At 44.8% G+C, this 14219-nt stretch overlaps 1 protein-coding gene across 2 annotated transcripts in view; it reads left to right on the top strand.

The window, feature by feature from the left end:
- PTPN11 (protein tyrosine phosphatase non-receptor type 11) overlaps window positions 1–8265 on the top strand; it is a 79059-nt gene extending 70794 nt beyond the window's left edge. For both annotated transcript variants that reach the window (XM_045776480.2, XM_087857337.1), the window contains exons 14-16: window positions 1545–1657; window positions 3445–3546; window positions 4268–8265. In XM_045776480.2, the coding sequence (XP_045632436.1) occupies window positions 1545–1657; window positions 3445–3514 (183 nt within the window). In that variant the 3' untranslated portion in view covers window positions 3515–3546; window positions 4268–8265. The remainder of the gene's footprint in view (window positions 1–1544; window positions 1658–3444; window positions 3547–4267) is intronic.
- The last annotated feature ends 5954 nt before the right edge of the window (window positions 8266–14219 follow it).

Here is a 14219-nt window from a genome sequence, read left to right as displayed (position 1 = left end):
TTTTCCATTTATAACAGCAATTAGATGTGACCAGTACAGCTATCAGCCCCAAATGCACCCCTCATTTCTACCCTTGGAACCTCAGGACAATTGCGAGGCTTGCAGTCTTTTTTTTTTTTTTTTAAGATTTTATTCATTTATTTGAGACAGAGACAAGAGCACAAGCAGGGGGAGGGGCAGAGGGAGAGGGACAAGCAGACTCCATGCTGAACGGGCAGCCTGACGCAGGGCTCAATCCCAGGACCTGAGATCATGAGCCGAAGTCAGACGCTCAACCGACTGAGCCACCCAGGTACCCCTGCTTGCAGTCTCTTTTTATATTTTAAAATACAAATACCAGTAATCTACGCACAATACGTAACATTGTTTTCTGTGTTTAGAATGTTCAGCCAGATGGTAGCATACTGTTTTATTGTTCTGAAATTTGTGTTTTTCCACATAACATTGATTATGAAACCTGTTTTGATACACACACACACAATCTCTCTTTTTGTTGTTCCTCTTCACAGTTGCGTATTATTTCATGATATGAATACATTGTGTTGATTCATTCTCTTGGTGTAGACATTATTAAGAATAACAGGTCACTGGACATCCTTTGATAGCTCTGTTCAGCTTCTGTGTATGAGTTTCTCAAGAGGCACATGTTCACGGTTGTAGAATATAGATTTACTATTACTAGACACTCACTGGTTAGTACTGCGAGTTCTGACTAATAGTGCACCAATTTACCTTCTCACCAGCAGTGAATGGAAGTCACTCTTGTACGTCGGTATTTGATGTGGATACCCTTTCTAATATTTGCTGGTTTTCTTGAATAATCCTAGAATGAAAGCAACATTATGTAATTATGATTGCTGGGTTTGATTTTCAGAATTCGTTGTTTTAGGTGAACTTCGGAGTGAAGAGTGATAAATCATCTAACTGGGACGCCTACCAAGTCTAGTTCTCTGCATCTGTGATGAGATTACGTTATACTGGTTTTCTTTGCCAATTTTTTTCCCCCAAGAGTGTCATTAGAGCCAAAAATGAAGTTTTAAAGGTGCTAGGGTCTTTTGTGGGCTGGAGGTGCGAGGCAGGGAAGATACAATAAAGTGCGTTCCTGTTTCTGTTCTAAGCACTACCGTCTTCTGTACCTATGGGCCATTTTTACTTGGAGTGAGTTTATTTCTGGAAATCTTTTCCCCACTGTTTATCTGAGTATCATTAAATGTGTTGCAAGTGAACTACGAAATGATTAGTTGTTAATGTGTCAAAGAAAGTTGAGAATTCTCTTAGCTCAGAAATAGATACATTTGGTTTAATATAGTAAGTTGTTAATGCATGACTCTGTGCTTTTGAATTGTGTGGTTCAAAAGTACTTTTCACTTGTATGGTGTTATTTACATTGAGGTGAATTCCCTAACACTTGATCAACATATCATTATTCAGGGTCCAGCCTTTCTGTCTGCCTGTCTGCCCGTCTCATTGGTAAAATGCCTTCTTTGCTTCTTTTTCTCTTTAAAAAAGTCCAATTCCTCATATATGCGATCTTCACCTTTCAGAAAAGCAAGAGGAAAGGGCATGAATATACAAATATTAAGTATTCTCTAACGGACCAGACAAGTGGAGATCAGAGTCCCCTCCCGCCTTGTACCCCAACACCATCTTGTGCAGAGTAAGTAGTAATAAAGGAAATTCTTTCTACCTGAACACAATCCTATAGAAAAGCTTAAAAAACAGCAGGTCTTTGCAGCACACGCCTGTCTTTATTGTTGCCCAGCTGATTAGCGAGTGTGTCAATGGCTTTCTAAACTAAATTTTAATTTACCTAAACCAAAGGCTGATGGGTACACTAGCTATGATTATGTGAGGTTATCAGTATATCAAGTGATGGTTCTCTAAGAAGGATCTAATTTCCCTTTTTATGGGGTAGGGATAACTTCTGTTGTTAATGATAGACAACAAAGGTAGGTAACACCCCTTTGGTTGTCTTCAGACTCTTTGCTAAGTGAAAGTAAGTAAGTTGACCATTAATGTCTCGACACCGTCATGATCTGCTAATCTTCCAGTCAACAGACAACAGAAATCTACTTTGGGGCCTTTAAACCAAGAGTCTGCAAACTACAGCCCCCAGGCCAAATTCTGGCCATGCCCTGTTTTTATACAGCTCATGAATGGTTTTTAAGACGTTATAATTTTTAAAAAACCAAAAAACGCCAGAGACTGAGTATGGCCTGCAGAGACTAAATTATTTACCTTCTGATCCTTTCCGAAAAACTTTGCCAACCCCTTGTTTAAGCTAAAACATGTGTTAGGAAAACATGTTAAATCGATTATGTGAACAGCAGTCGTAAATTATTGTTTTTCTGTATATTCTGAGGTAGGCTGTGGTATAACATTTACTTTTTATTTTCCCCCAAGAGTCTTATCTCTATTTGCTTCTGATGTGGATTTTTAAACCCCTGCTGACTTTAATACTCTGTATACACGTTTTAGATAGCAAATATGGGGCTTGTGTTTACATTTGGCTTCTAGTTAACATTGAAATGAAATTATACAGCAAAAGGATTCTCTCCACCAAGTTGCCTCTCCCTTCTGCCTGCTTTTTCCCTTCCCGGGGGACTGATGGGCAAAGTTGACATTTTAAATTGCTATCTACACTCATCTGCCTTGGCACCAACTCATCAGGGCTCCGAGTGCTGGCCAGAGACCTTTCCCCGAATATCGGCACAGCACGTGCACTCTGATGACTCCCTTATTGCCAGTGACCTCCCTGTGCGACAGCTTCTCTGCTCTCCGCTCCCATCGTGTTCCTTACAGGGTGTAACCCAGGATACGCCAGACCCCAAACCCCTTCTTGTCCCTCTCAGGTTGGCATCAATGGCTGCTGGGTCCCCTGTCCCCCCCCCCCCCCCCAGACTGCTCTTATCTCCACTCCCTGCTCAGCAGAATGGAGTCTGGCCTCTCAGAGGCACTCCCTCCATCCCAGGCCCAACACCACCTCTGAGCTTCACCCTTACTGTTCCCCTGCATGTAGCTGGATCCGGGGCTGCATGGGTCTGTGGGCCTCACTGCTCCTGCGCTTTCCTTCCTTGGACCTCTTGCCCATTAGGATCCCTCTGCTTGAAATGAACACCTGTCCTTTCTACGTGCTCACATCTCACCCTGCTTTGAAGGTCTTACTCAAAGGCCTCATCGTATAGGCCTTTGCTGCCTGCCAGAAAAACGGCTCGCTTTCCTCGAACCCCAGAGAGCCCAGGGACTCAAGGCTCTTCTTCCACTTTTAGCCTGATATTGCTGTATGTTAATGTCTTACAGCCGTCCTAGAACCTTAGCTCCTGGGGCCTGTGTCTGCACCATACTGGGTCCCCACAGAATGGAGTAGGTGCTTTATAAACACCGTGTGAGCTTGGACAGCATGGTTGGCGTTTTTATCCATGTTTTCTGTACTTCTCTTTTCAGAATGAGAGAAGATAATGCTAGAGTCTATGAAAACGTGGGTCTGATGCAGCAGCAGAAAAGTTTCAGATGAGAACACCCACCAAGACTTCCGCACGGACATAGGTATTTAAATGGAACCGCTCACCGGTCGTTTCTATCATTTGTGGCATTTTTAAGCAGGCAGATAATTTGTGAGCATTCTAGCGAGGGGCACCATAACGAAGTTTTACAAGCCAGCCTCTTTTTGCTCTTCCTAAATTCCTTTTTTCTGAGCTGGACTCATTTTCAAGTTCATTAAGGATTGAAACCAAATACAGAATTCATTCTGTGAGGGGCAGAGCTGGCACTGATTATGGAGAGATGGTTGATACGGGCGAAGAAGAGCAGGTGTTACTCTTCCTTCCATTTGTCTCAGAGTCGGTTAACCCAAGCTGTGCTGGGAGATGATCCGTGGGGACCTGGGAAGCAGGGGGACACTGCTCTGGAGGGTCGGTGTGAGGATGTCCACGTTCTCGTCCCCCTTGGCCCTGACTGGCTGTGTGACCCAGGGCTCCGGCCTCCCCAGGCCTGCACCCTGATAACCTCTACGTGCCTTCCAGCTCTGTCGCTGGGAACTCCTCTCTCTTGTACGTCTCTGTCCTGTCAGTCACCTTTGTAGACAGTGACCCAGGTTGTGATGTATGTTGGAAACTCAGTCTCAATGTTGCACGTGGAAATTCCCATGTCAATGGGTAGTATATTTAAAAGCTTTCAGTCTACTTGAAAATGGTTTAATGCCTTGAGAAACTTTTAGATGTGTGCTCGAACTTATTTCTAGACTTATTCTAACTTATTTCTTCCCCAGATGTGGACCTTTACCCTCTCCCTAAAAAGATCAAGAACAGATGCAAGAAAGTATATGCGAAGAACGACTTTGAATTTGGAAGGCCTGTGTTGTGGTTGACTACCTTTGGTTAAGCAAAATTCGAAACCATTTAAAGACCACTGTAGTCTAACTCAACAATACCTGATTACCAATTACCCATTTCCTCAGATAAGAAGAAATCATCTCTACAGTGTAGACAGTGTTATATTTTATAGAATTTTATTTTAAATTGAGGAAGCAGTTAATTCTGCTCTGTATTTTACAGATGATGGTGATTCAAATTCTACTTATTGGCATTTTCTTTTCTTTTTATAACCTTAAAAATTCAATTATTTTTCTCTTTGTGAGGGATGACAGGGCACTTATAAGAGGAAAAACATTTTGGAAAAGGTGACAACATCCCATGGGAGTGAGAACAGTTTCATTTATCATCGCTTATCCAGTAGTGGGTAATTCATCCGATGGCCTCTTTTTTTGGCTAAATGATAATTAAGTCAGTGGCCCCAGACTGTCAGAAGTCGACTGTCTCCCTTTGCATTGCCATTAAAAAATCATGGGAAAAAAGAATCATGGAAACTTGGGAGAAAAGGTGTGTTTTCTTCTTAGCGGATGACCAGTTACCATTCAGCCTGTTGGCTGAGAAGGATGTGGTGGGAAAATGTTTGTCATATTTTCTTTTCATATGAGTCATTGTCTTGTATTTAGAAAAAAGAAGTGCATCTGTGGATAACCAACCAGTGTCATGGTTATCAATTGTTGGTGACAAACCACCCCAAAACACAGTGGCTGAAACAGTACTTCTTTTGTTTGCCTCCTCCCTGTTCTTCAATCTGGGCTGGGCTCAGCTGAGCTCAGTTGCTGTCCTCTCGCTGGTGTTGGCCGTGTGGTCAGCTGGTTGCCCAAAGACCCTGGGGTGGCTGGGCTTCTCTCAGCAGGTCCCCAAGCCTTTCCTTCTCTGTGCGATGGCTCCAGGTGGCCCCACCAGCAGGGAAGCTGGACCGCTTACATGGCAGCTCAGAGCTCCCAAGGGTATCAAGCAGTAATGGCCAGGCCTTCTTAACACTTAAACCCAGAACTTCTACTGCCCTCTATTGATTAAAGCATCACAGGCCAAGCCCAGATTCAGGAAGGGGGAGTGGCACAAGGGCATGAAATGGGAGGTATGATTCACAGGGGACCCCAGAGTAATAGAACCAGTGCCACGGGAAGACAGCAATCGTTAGCGAAAGTAGAAGCTGCTGGTGTTGGGAAGTGGAAGCTGCGTATGATAGCTGGTGTAAGCTGGAAGTCAAACTGAACAATAGAGGGCCTTCTAGAAGATTCCTGAACCACTTCTGCTGGCTCTGAGCATATTTTCTGAACCATCACTTGGGGGAACTGATCTCATAGGGATGGATGTGTTGAGGGGGCAGAGCATCTGAAAGCAGAACCACTGTCTCACGTGGCTCCCGCCAGGGGCTGTGAAGGCGGTGCTTCCCCCCCATCCGTTGTTTTCAGTCAGGCTGCAGCCAAGAAGGGGGCGGTCCTAATGGGGCGCTCACTGGACTAAAGTAACAGTAGCTCATTTTTATTTTAACCAAGCAGTAAGATTTGCTACCGTTCTACCTGAAGTGCCTTCTCCAAAGACATCCTCTTTGCCCTGTGTGTTGAATCATCCTGCAGTGAGTATGTTTCAACGAAAGTATCATTGGTTGACTTTGTAAAGATAATAAAATGCCATGGCGGCTTTGCCGTCAGGTTACGGTCTCCGTACTCGGATTCTTCTTGCTTTGGCTCCCGATCCAGCCCGGGTAGTCCTTCCGTTCTGAGCTCTTTACCTCCCGTGAAACCTTGAGGTAGGTTGGGGACTGCCTCCGCTGCCATTTTCATAGACAAAATGCACATTGACCCCCCTTTCCCCCCTTCCCCCCTCCACTGAACCTAGAATGGCTTTAGAACACAGGTGTGGCCCAGAGGTAATTACCTTCTAAGGGGAATGTCAGTGACTGCTGTCTTCTTGTCAAGCCTGGAAAGAAAGAGATTCCAGTTCAGTATTTGCAACAAGGATCTTGAATCCTGTTCTTTTTATTGCGTTGTCACGTTGAATTGTTCTCGTTTGCCTTGACTTTGTGGTACAGGTGAGCCTCTGGACTTCGGGGGCAAAGTCTTTCACCAGCATGCAAGGGTTTGATTGTACAAATACATCTGCGGCATTCACGTCCCCGCCCGTAGCTTAGGATCAAGTTCTGTGCGTGGAACAGAAACGCCTGATTTCAGCTAGCTTTGTTTGTTCCAGGACATTGATTTCATTTCGATTTCCCTCCACAAAGTCAGCAAACTATCCTGTTATGTCAACTTCTGCCAGGACAAGACTGTGGTAGTCCCTGGGTGGCTGAGCTCTGTCATGAGTCTGGTGAAAGGGGGATTGCAGGTTCTCAGCTGAGATGACCCTCCACGAGATGGCATCGGGAAGAGAGGCCGTGAAGATGCGGGGAGCTGGAGGTGCAAGTGTTAAAAAGCAGTGCAGACGGAAGTTCCAAAGAGGTGGTTTGTGAGGAGGTCAGGGGGCGCGGGGCCAGTGCGGTCCGAACTTGAGTAGGTTGAATCGGGTTACCCGGCAAGTAGGTGTGATAGATGCAGGGATGCGGTCTGCTCCTGGGTTGCTGGTAGACATTGAATTTGCACAATATCTCGTAGCTGGTTGAGTATCTTAAAATGATAAGCATAGTGTTTTATATTTGGGGTGAAGAAATTATCAGACACATGGTATTGGGGTTTTTTTAAAAGCCAAATTTCAGAGTCTTAAGAGCTTTTTTTAAAAAAAATAAAAAATAAAAAGACACCTCTCCTCCAATGTGTGACCCTCCTGAAAATCATGGTCCTCTCTGCCATTGAATCAGTGACTTTTCAGCTGCGGCTAAATGCGGGTGAGAACATTGCCGTACGACTTTCTTGGTGTTTGTACATTCTTTGTGGAGCCTAGTTGCTTTGGAACAGCCAGGGAGATTCTCAAGATTTTTTTTAGGGGTTATTTTACTGGGGATCTGAAGAACTAATATAACATCCCGGGTTATTTCTAGTTGGGGGGAATGTGGACAGGTATGCAATTGTAAAGTGTTTTGTTGTAGCTTATTAATCCATAAGGGGAACTTAGACTATAGACATAAGGACACACAGTGCAGTTTCTGTTTGCTGTATGTTGTCGGGGGAATAAAGTTTTATATAGCAAGCACATGGCCTCCCCAATTTCAAGATGCCTTTATTAGGATCTGTATTAGCCCTTAATGTTGTTGACACCTTTCTCCCTCTTCCTCTTGAAAAATAAGTTCCAAAATACAGTTTGTTGTATCTTCCATCATTGAGAAGTTTGTTCTTTATTTCACTATGGGCAGTTCACACAAGGCAAAAATATTAAACAGTTGGTTTTAGTGTGTCGTATAACTTTACTGTATATCAAACTAATTTCTACAAGTTTTCATCCTAAACCTCAAATCATGTAATTAATAATTTGCCTGTTTATTTATGACATAATTGTGATTCTTTTATTAATAAAAGCTAATGGAAAAGGATCCTTTATTAAGCTGATGACTAGACCTACATTTAATTTTCCTGCAGTATATGAAGTATTGTACCAGAGTATTAAAAGATATGTAATATTTTATTGATAAATCTATCCTTTAAAAGGAATACGTTTTAGGATGTCATCATTTTGGTGTGAATCATGTAAATGTTGATAATATGCACTGTTTATTATACACTTAGTGTTTCAAGAGATTCACTTAATTGCCTTTTTGCCCACGTATTACGTAGTCTGTTTGCAATTGTTTTTAAAAAATGACATGAAAAGAATAGTTTATGTAGAGAAACATTAGTGGATGTTAATTGTCTCCCCACCTGTATTTATGGGTGTGCTAGCTGCAGAGCCGTATTATCAGAGTAAGCGTGTATTTGTAAACTGTATGGGAACTAAAAATTAGGAATAAAACCGTTTTCTTATATTATGGTATTGGTCATTTACTTCACTGGAAATGCCCAGGAAACAGCGGGATTATAGGTCGCTCAACCTCTTGTACAGGCCAAATGCTGACATTTAGCAGCTCTTATCTAGAAGGTAGCTCGGAACACAGAATACATGAGTCAGTTCCTCAAGCATTTATTGAGCGCCCACTCTGGGAATAGCTTCGGAAGACAGGCAGGGGATTCTATTTGCAAGAACTTATGAGTAAGTAGCAAATAGAAAGTATGTCTGTAAAACATACAGGAAATGATCAGGAAACATACAAACTGAATGTAAATGGTGCCAGGTTGGGGTATGGGGTGCAGATGACAGAGGAGGCTCGTAGGAGTAAATTTTGTGCCCTAGGACACCAGCTCGTCCCTTTAGAGTAGATTTAGGCCACAAGCAAACAAGGCCATTTGCTGCTTCTGACAGCACCGCATTAACATTGGCAGGAAGAAATCATTTTGTAAGTAACAAAACAGATAATTCTCAGTTCTCTCTTGTGAATCTAAGGAGAGATTTGTATTACTCACTTACACTGTGAAATACTCTTGTCCTCTCGTTCTCAACCGAGTTACCTAACGCCTGTCAGTCGGATTCAGCTGGTTTTGTTGGCGAGACCAGTCCTCTAGCCATTCACAAAATAGGGAGCTCCTGGGCAATGCCAGACGCCGCCCCTATGCAAGACTCGGGCCAGGCAGTGACTGAGACAGACACGGTGGCCGCCCTCCCAGTGGTGACGTTCCAGTGGGAGCTAGGCCTCGCACGAGTCAGAAGGCAGAAATTCCAACCAGGATATAGGCCGCACTTGAAGATGCCGGCTGCTGGGACACAGCGGGAAAGACAGAGATTGGACAACCACTTCCAGACGATGAGGAGGATGAGGAGGGGTGCCGGGGTCTCTCCGGGGGAGCGTAACGTCCCGCAGACGAAGGCTCCGTGCTGCCGTGGTGGTTACGCTCTGGGGTTCCAGAGGAGGTGCTGGGTGTGCCGTCGGCCTGGAGACCCTCATTCCCCGTCATCCTGGGATCCTGGGCTGCACATGAAGGAGAAGGCAGTGGCAGTATCTTGTCTTGCACGCGTCATGAAAGAACCTTCTAGTTCTACAGTTCCTACTCACAAGAAAACCCCCCAAGAAAATGTGCAGATTAGAGACAAAGCAGGAATTCCCATAACAAATCAGTTGTGGACAGAGAACTGAGGGTTTATTCGACTCGGTCGTCTTGTCAGTGAAAAGCTTCTGAAGAAAGTACCTTCTCGTTGGATCCCATTACACGTCTGCTCTGCCTCCAGCCATTCGTTTGGCCCTGTGAGAGGCCACACAAAGGGACTGTGAGGACCTCGAGCGAATGGTTTCACTGCAGGTGCCGTTCCCCCCCGCCCCCCGCAGGAACCAGCCAAGCTTCCAAATAACTGAATTTGCAAAATGATAATGAGTCCGAAATAGAGATTTGCTGTTTTATCAATAGCAGCAGTTACCAGTGAGCTGACACTCATGTCATTTGAGGTCAGACGATTTAAATCCCAAAGTGACATCATAATACAAAATATTGCTCCTACACTAAAGGTTGTGAGAAAGTGATAAACTGCCCTGTAAAACCTGCTGGCAGCATGTGGACTGAGAGATTGCATGTGCTCCTCGGACCTGAAGTCCTCTCTACCTGATAAGACTGTGTAGTTATACCGGACCGGCAGGGATTTGTGGTTCAGATGCTCTTCCATTCAGTAAAGGTGAAATCCATCCCCCCAAGGGGCTAGGCACTGAGGAATGGAGGAACAAAACAGTTCCTGCTTTCGAGGCGCTGGGTGTGGCCGGGGAGGCAGGTAGTTCTAACTGGACTGGAGTAGACGGTATTCAGGGTGTTAATGTCAAGTGACAGTGACATAGAGGAGTGAATTGGGGTTAGGATTCAGTGGTGGGGGTCGCTTGAGCTTCTTCCTGACCAGTGGGAACCTCTGTGTGTGTGTGTGTGTGTGTGTGTGTGTGTGTGTGTCTTTCTAAAAATGAACGTGCAAGGCAATAGCTGTTTTCTCTGTTCAGCTCTGCATTTCCATCACTGAACAAAGGAGAATAATTCTCTTTATTGTGATCCATATGGATGGCCTTTCTAGCACTTTTGGGAGACATTTTTGCAACAAAATGGAGTACATATTTACATATTTTAGTGTTTCCATTCTCTCTGTATCTATCCACTGCATTTTTAACTGTTCAGTTCTTGATGTAGTCTAAGTTCACTCTTTTGGGTCATCTAGGCCAGTTTTGGTAGGACGTCCTAGTGTAATTTAGAGTGTACTTTATGCTTTGGAATGAGCCATTTCATCCTGAATGTAATCATCACCATGATCACAGTTTTTAAGGGAAAAATCAAATTCATGTTGTAGGGGCAAAGGATTTTTTTTTCCTGCCTTGCGTTTTCATAGAAACTCACAAAGCAAAGTTAAGTCGCAATTTAGTTGGGGCGCCTGGCTGGCTCAGTCCGAGGAGCATGTGACTCTTGATCTTCGGGTCGTGAGTTCGAGCCCTGTGTTGGGTGTAGAGATTCCTTAAATAAATTTAAAAAAAAAAAGTAAAAATTGTAATTTAGCTTTACAAATAATAAAGTTCCTTTTTTTAAGAATGATAACATTATGGGGCGCCTGGGCTGGTGTGGTTGGTTGAGCATCTGACTCTTGGTTTCGGCTTAGGTCGTGTTCTCAGGATCGTGAGATCCAGCCCTGTCTCCAGCTCCACACTTAGTGCAGAGTCTGCTTGAGATTCTCCCTCTCCCTCTGCCCCTCCCGCTTGTGCTCTCTCTCTCTCTAGGAAATAAATAAATCTTAAAAAAAAAAAGATAACATATTCAAGCAGGACTATTCATAGAGCATTCAGGTGGTCTAAGCCCCTGAGTTTTGGCAGTCTTCCAAATGATGGCACTTGAATGTGGCCTCATGATTGAGTCTTGTGCGCTTGTTTTGTTTTCAAGCTATTTCTATTGCAGTAAAACACACAAAACATAAAATCAACCATTTTAACCATTTCTAAGTGGACAGTGCTGTGGCCTCAAGTGCATTCACACTGTTGTACGACCGTGACCACCGTCCATCTCGGAACCAATCATCATCCCAACCGAAACTCTGCACCCTTTCACCAACATGGCTTTGTTTTTAAAGGGTTCCCCTCCTGAGGCTTAAGGCTCTTCTGAATTTTGGAATTTTGCATATTTTTTGAATCAGTAATACATTCACTTAGAACAAAAAGTAAGAAGTTCAGTAGAGCACAGAGGGAAAAATCTCTCCAAGTCTTTCTTCCGTAGAGAGTTTCCCATCATACCCCGAGGACCGTGGGCAACTTTGAACACATGTCCCACCACAAAAGTGCTGGTTCCAGGGGTCTTACGCTTCTTACTAGGATAGTTAATGCTGAATTTCCCCCAGCGAGGCTGAACCTACTTATCTCGCAGCCTGTTTCCTACACCTCATCCGCTTGGCATGTTGTCAAACCTGCACCTTGTCTGTCTGATGGGTAAAAAAATCACAGCTCGATGTAATTCCGTTTGCATTTCTCACAAAAGTGAGGCTGAGCACTTTTATGCCTTTCTGCGAACTCTTCATGTCTCTTGACATTTTTTTGTATTGAGTTCTGGATCTGTCTTGTTTTGAGTTTAGGAATAGAGATATGTTTTTCTAATTTAATTTATTTTATTTTTTCCCCACCTCTGGGGGGAATAGAGATATTTAATTCTCTACAACTGACTGAGGTGGCTGGAATTACCGAGTCACCAGGATCCGTTTCTGGAAAATACTCCTCTGTGTAGGTGTGTGTGGGATACACCTGTCTGCGCTGGGAGTTGTGGTTTTGGCCTGGCTGTGATTATAATTCTCAGGGGGAAGGAGGAGACCAGCCCGGGGAATGTGTTCTCAGCACCCCCGGGGATGCTGGATCTCTACATTGGCCATCACATGAGACCCGTCTTCGTTATCCCGGCAGCTGGGTTGAGAATGGCTTCATTTTCCTTCAGAGTGAGAAGGCCAGACAGTATACGTGCGAGCATGTATTCAACCGCTTATTGATAAGTACAGTGAGTCAGGCATCAGGCGAAGTGCTGGGGGGACTACAAAACAGGTGTCTGTCTTCATCCATGGCTTAAAGACTTGAGGGCCCCTTTAGTGGCAGGAGACACACACAGGCTGAATACGAGATGGAAAATAAAACAGCTGTGGGCAAGGCCTGGCTCAAAACTAGAGGGGTAGAAGGAAATGCCCACACTACCCCTCCTTCACTAAGGGACGGTTATGGGTCAGCCACTACTGGAAGGTTTGGACAGATTATTTTTTACCTGTAAGGTAAGGTCCCCTCCCCCGTCTCTTTGGCTCACTGCCGTATACCCAGGGCATGGCGCCTGCGCGGCTGATGCTCCATCGTTCAAGATGGGTGCAGAGAGTGGCATCGCCACCACCCAGTTGCTGAGGCCAGAAACATGAGACTGCCCTTCACTCTTTGTGACTCACATTCCACCCTCGGCTTGTCCAACCCACCAGCCAGTTTTGTCCTTCCAAAATCTATACCCCGTTGCTTCTCCCTATCTCTACTACCGCCACCCTTCTCTCGCCACAGGTCCTTGTGAAGGTCAAGGAGATAGGACAGCAGTGTTCTTGGAACCTGGAAAGATCTTAAGTGGCCTCTCCATTTCCAACCATGCTCCACTATTGCCTTTCTCCCCACGAAGGGGTCTGTTAAACACGCACATCGGATTCCAACAGCCCTTTGCTCTCCAGTGGCTTCCTGTCATGCTCAGAATCAAATCCCAATTCCTTACTGGGCTTCTGCAGTGGACAGAACTTCCCTGCATGGAACTCTCCTCCATATCTTATTTTATGTATGTGTGTATTTATTTATTTATTAAGATTTTATTTATTTGAGAGAGAGTGACCAAGTGAGAGAGAGTGCGCGCACACAAACAGGGGGAGAGGGAAAAGCAGATTCCCTCTAGGGCGTCGAGCAGGCAGCCAGATGCGGGGCTCAATCCCAGGACCCTGGGTTCATGACCTGAGCTGAAGGCAGCCCCTTAACTGACTGAGCCAGCCAGGTGCCCCTCCTCCTCCGTATTTCAGAGTATTTTGCATCCCTGATCCCGACCTGGTAAATGTCTATGGTGCCTGTAGTCACTATGGCAACCACAAACACCCCAGGCATTATCAAATTCCCCTGGAGGGGGTTAGTACCTCCCCTGGCTGAGAAGCTCTGCGGGACATTTTCACATGCTGATCCTGAAATGCTCTCCCTCCAGATCTTCACATGGCTCACTTCTCGTCGTTTATATTTCAGTTCAAATGTCATCTTCCCAAAATACCCTTCTGAACCACCCTAAGCAAAGTGGAGACCTCCCAACGCACTCTCTGTTATGTCACCCTCGCTTGTGTTCGTCACAGCACACGTCGCTACCTCAAATTCTCCTGCTCTATTTGTTGGTTGGTTGTCTTCTCCACTAGGATGTCAGCTCCGAGAGGACAGGGACTTTGTCTTGCTCTTCGCTGGCTCCCCTATTGCTGCATTAACAACGTAATACAAACATAATGGCTCAAAACAGCACAAACTTGGGGCGCCTGGCTGGTTCAGTTGGTAGAGCATGCAACACTTGATCTCAGGGTTGTGAGTTTGAGCCCCACGTTGGGTGCAGAGAGTACTTAAAAATAAAATCTTAAAAAACAACAATACAAACTTACTATCTTATGGTTCTCGAGGTCAGAAATCTGAAATGGGTTTCACTGGAGTATAGTTGAGGTTTTAGGAGGGGTGCTTTCCTTCTGGAGACTGTAGAGAAGAATTCATTTCCTTGCCTTTTCTACCTTCTAGAGGCTTCCCACGTTCTTTGCCTCCTGGCCCCTTCCTCCGTCTTCAAAGCCACGAACAGCTGGTCACGTCTAATGCTGACATTCCTGACTCCCTATTTCACTTATAATGAGCCAGATGAT

Source organism: Ursus americanus, chromosome 30 (assembly GCF_024610735.1).
Source record: "Ursus americanus isolate L20-20 chromosome 30, mUrsAme1.1.p, whole genome shotgun sequence".
Lineage (NCBI taxonomy): Eukaryota > Metazoa > Chordata > Mammalia > Carnivora > Ursidae > Ursus > Ursus americanus.
Note: the sequence above shows the minus strand (reverse complement) of the source record. Positions and strands in the feature narration are given on the sequence as shown.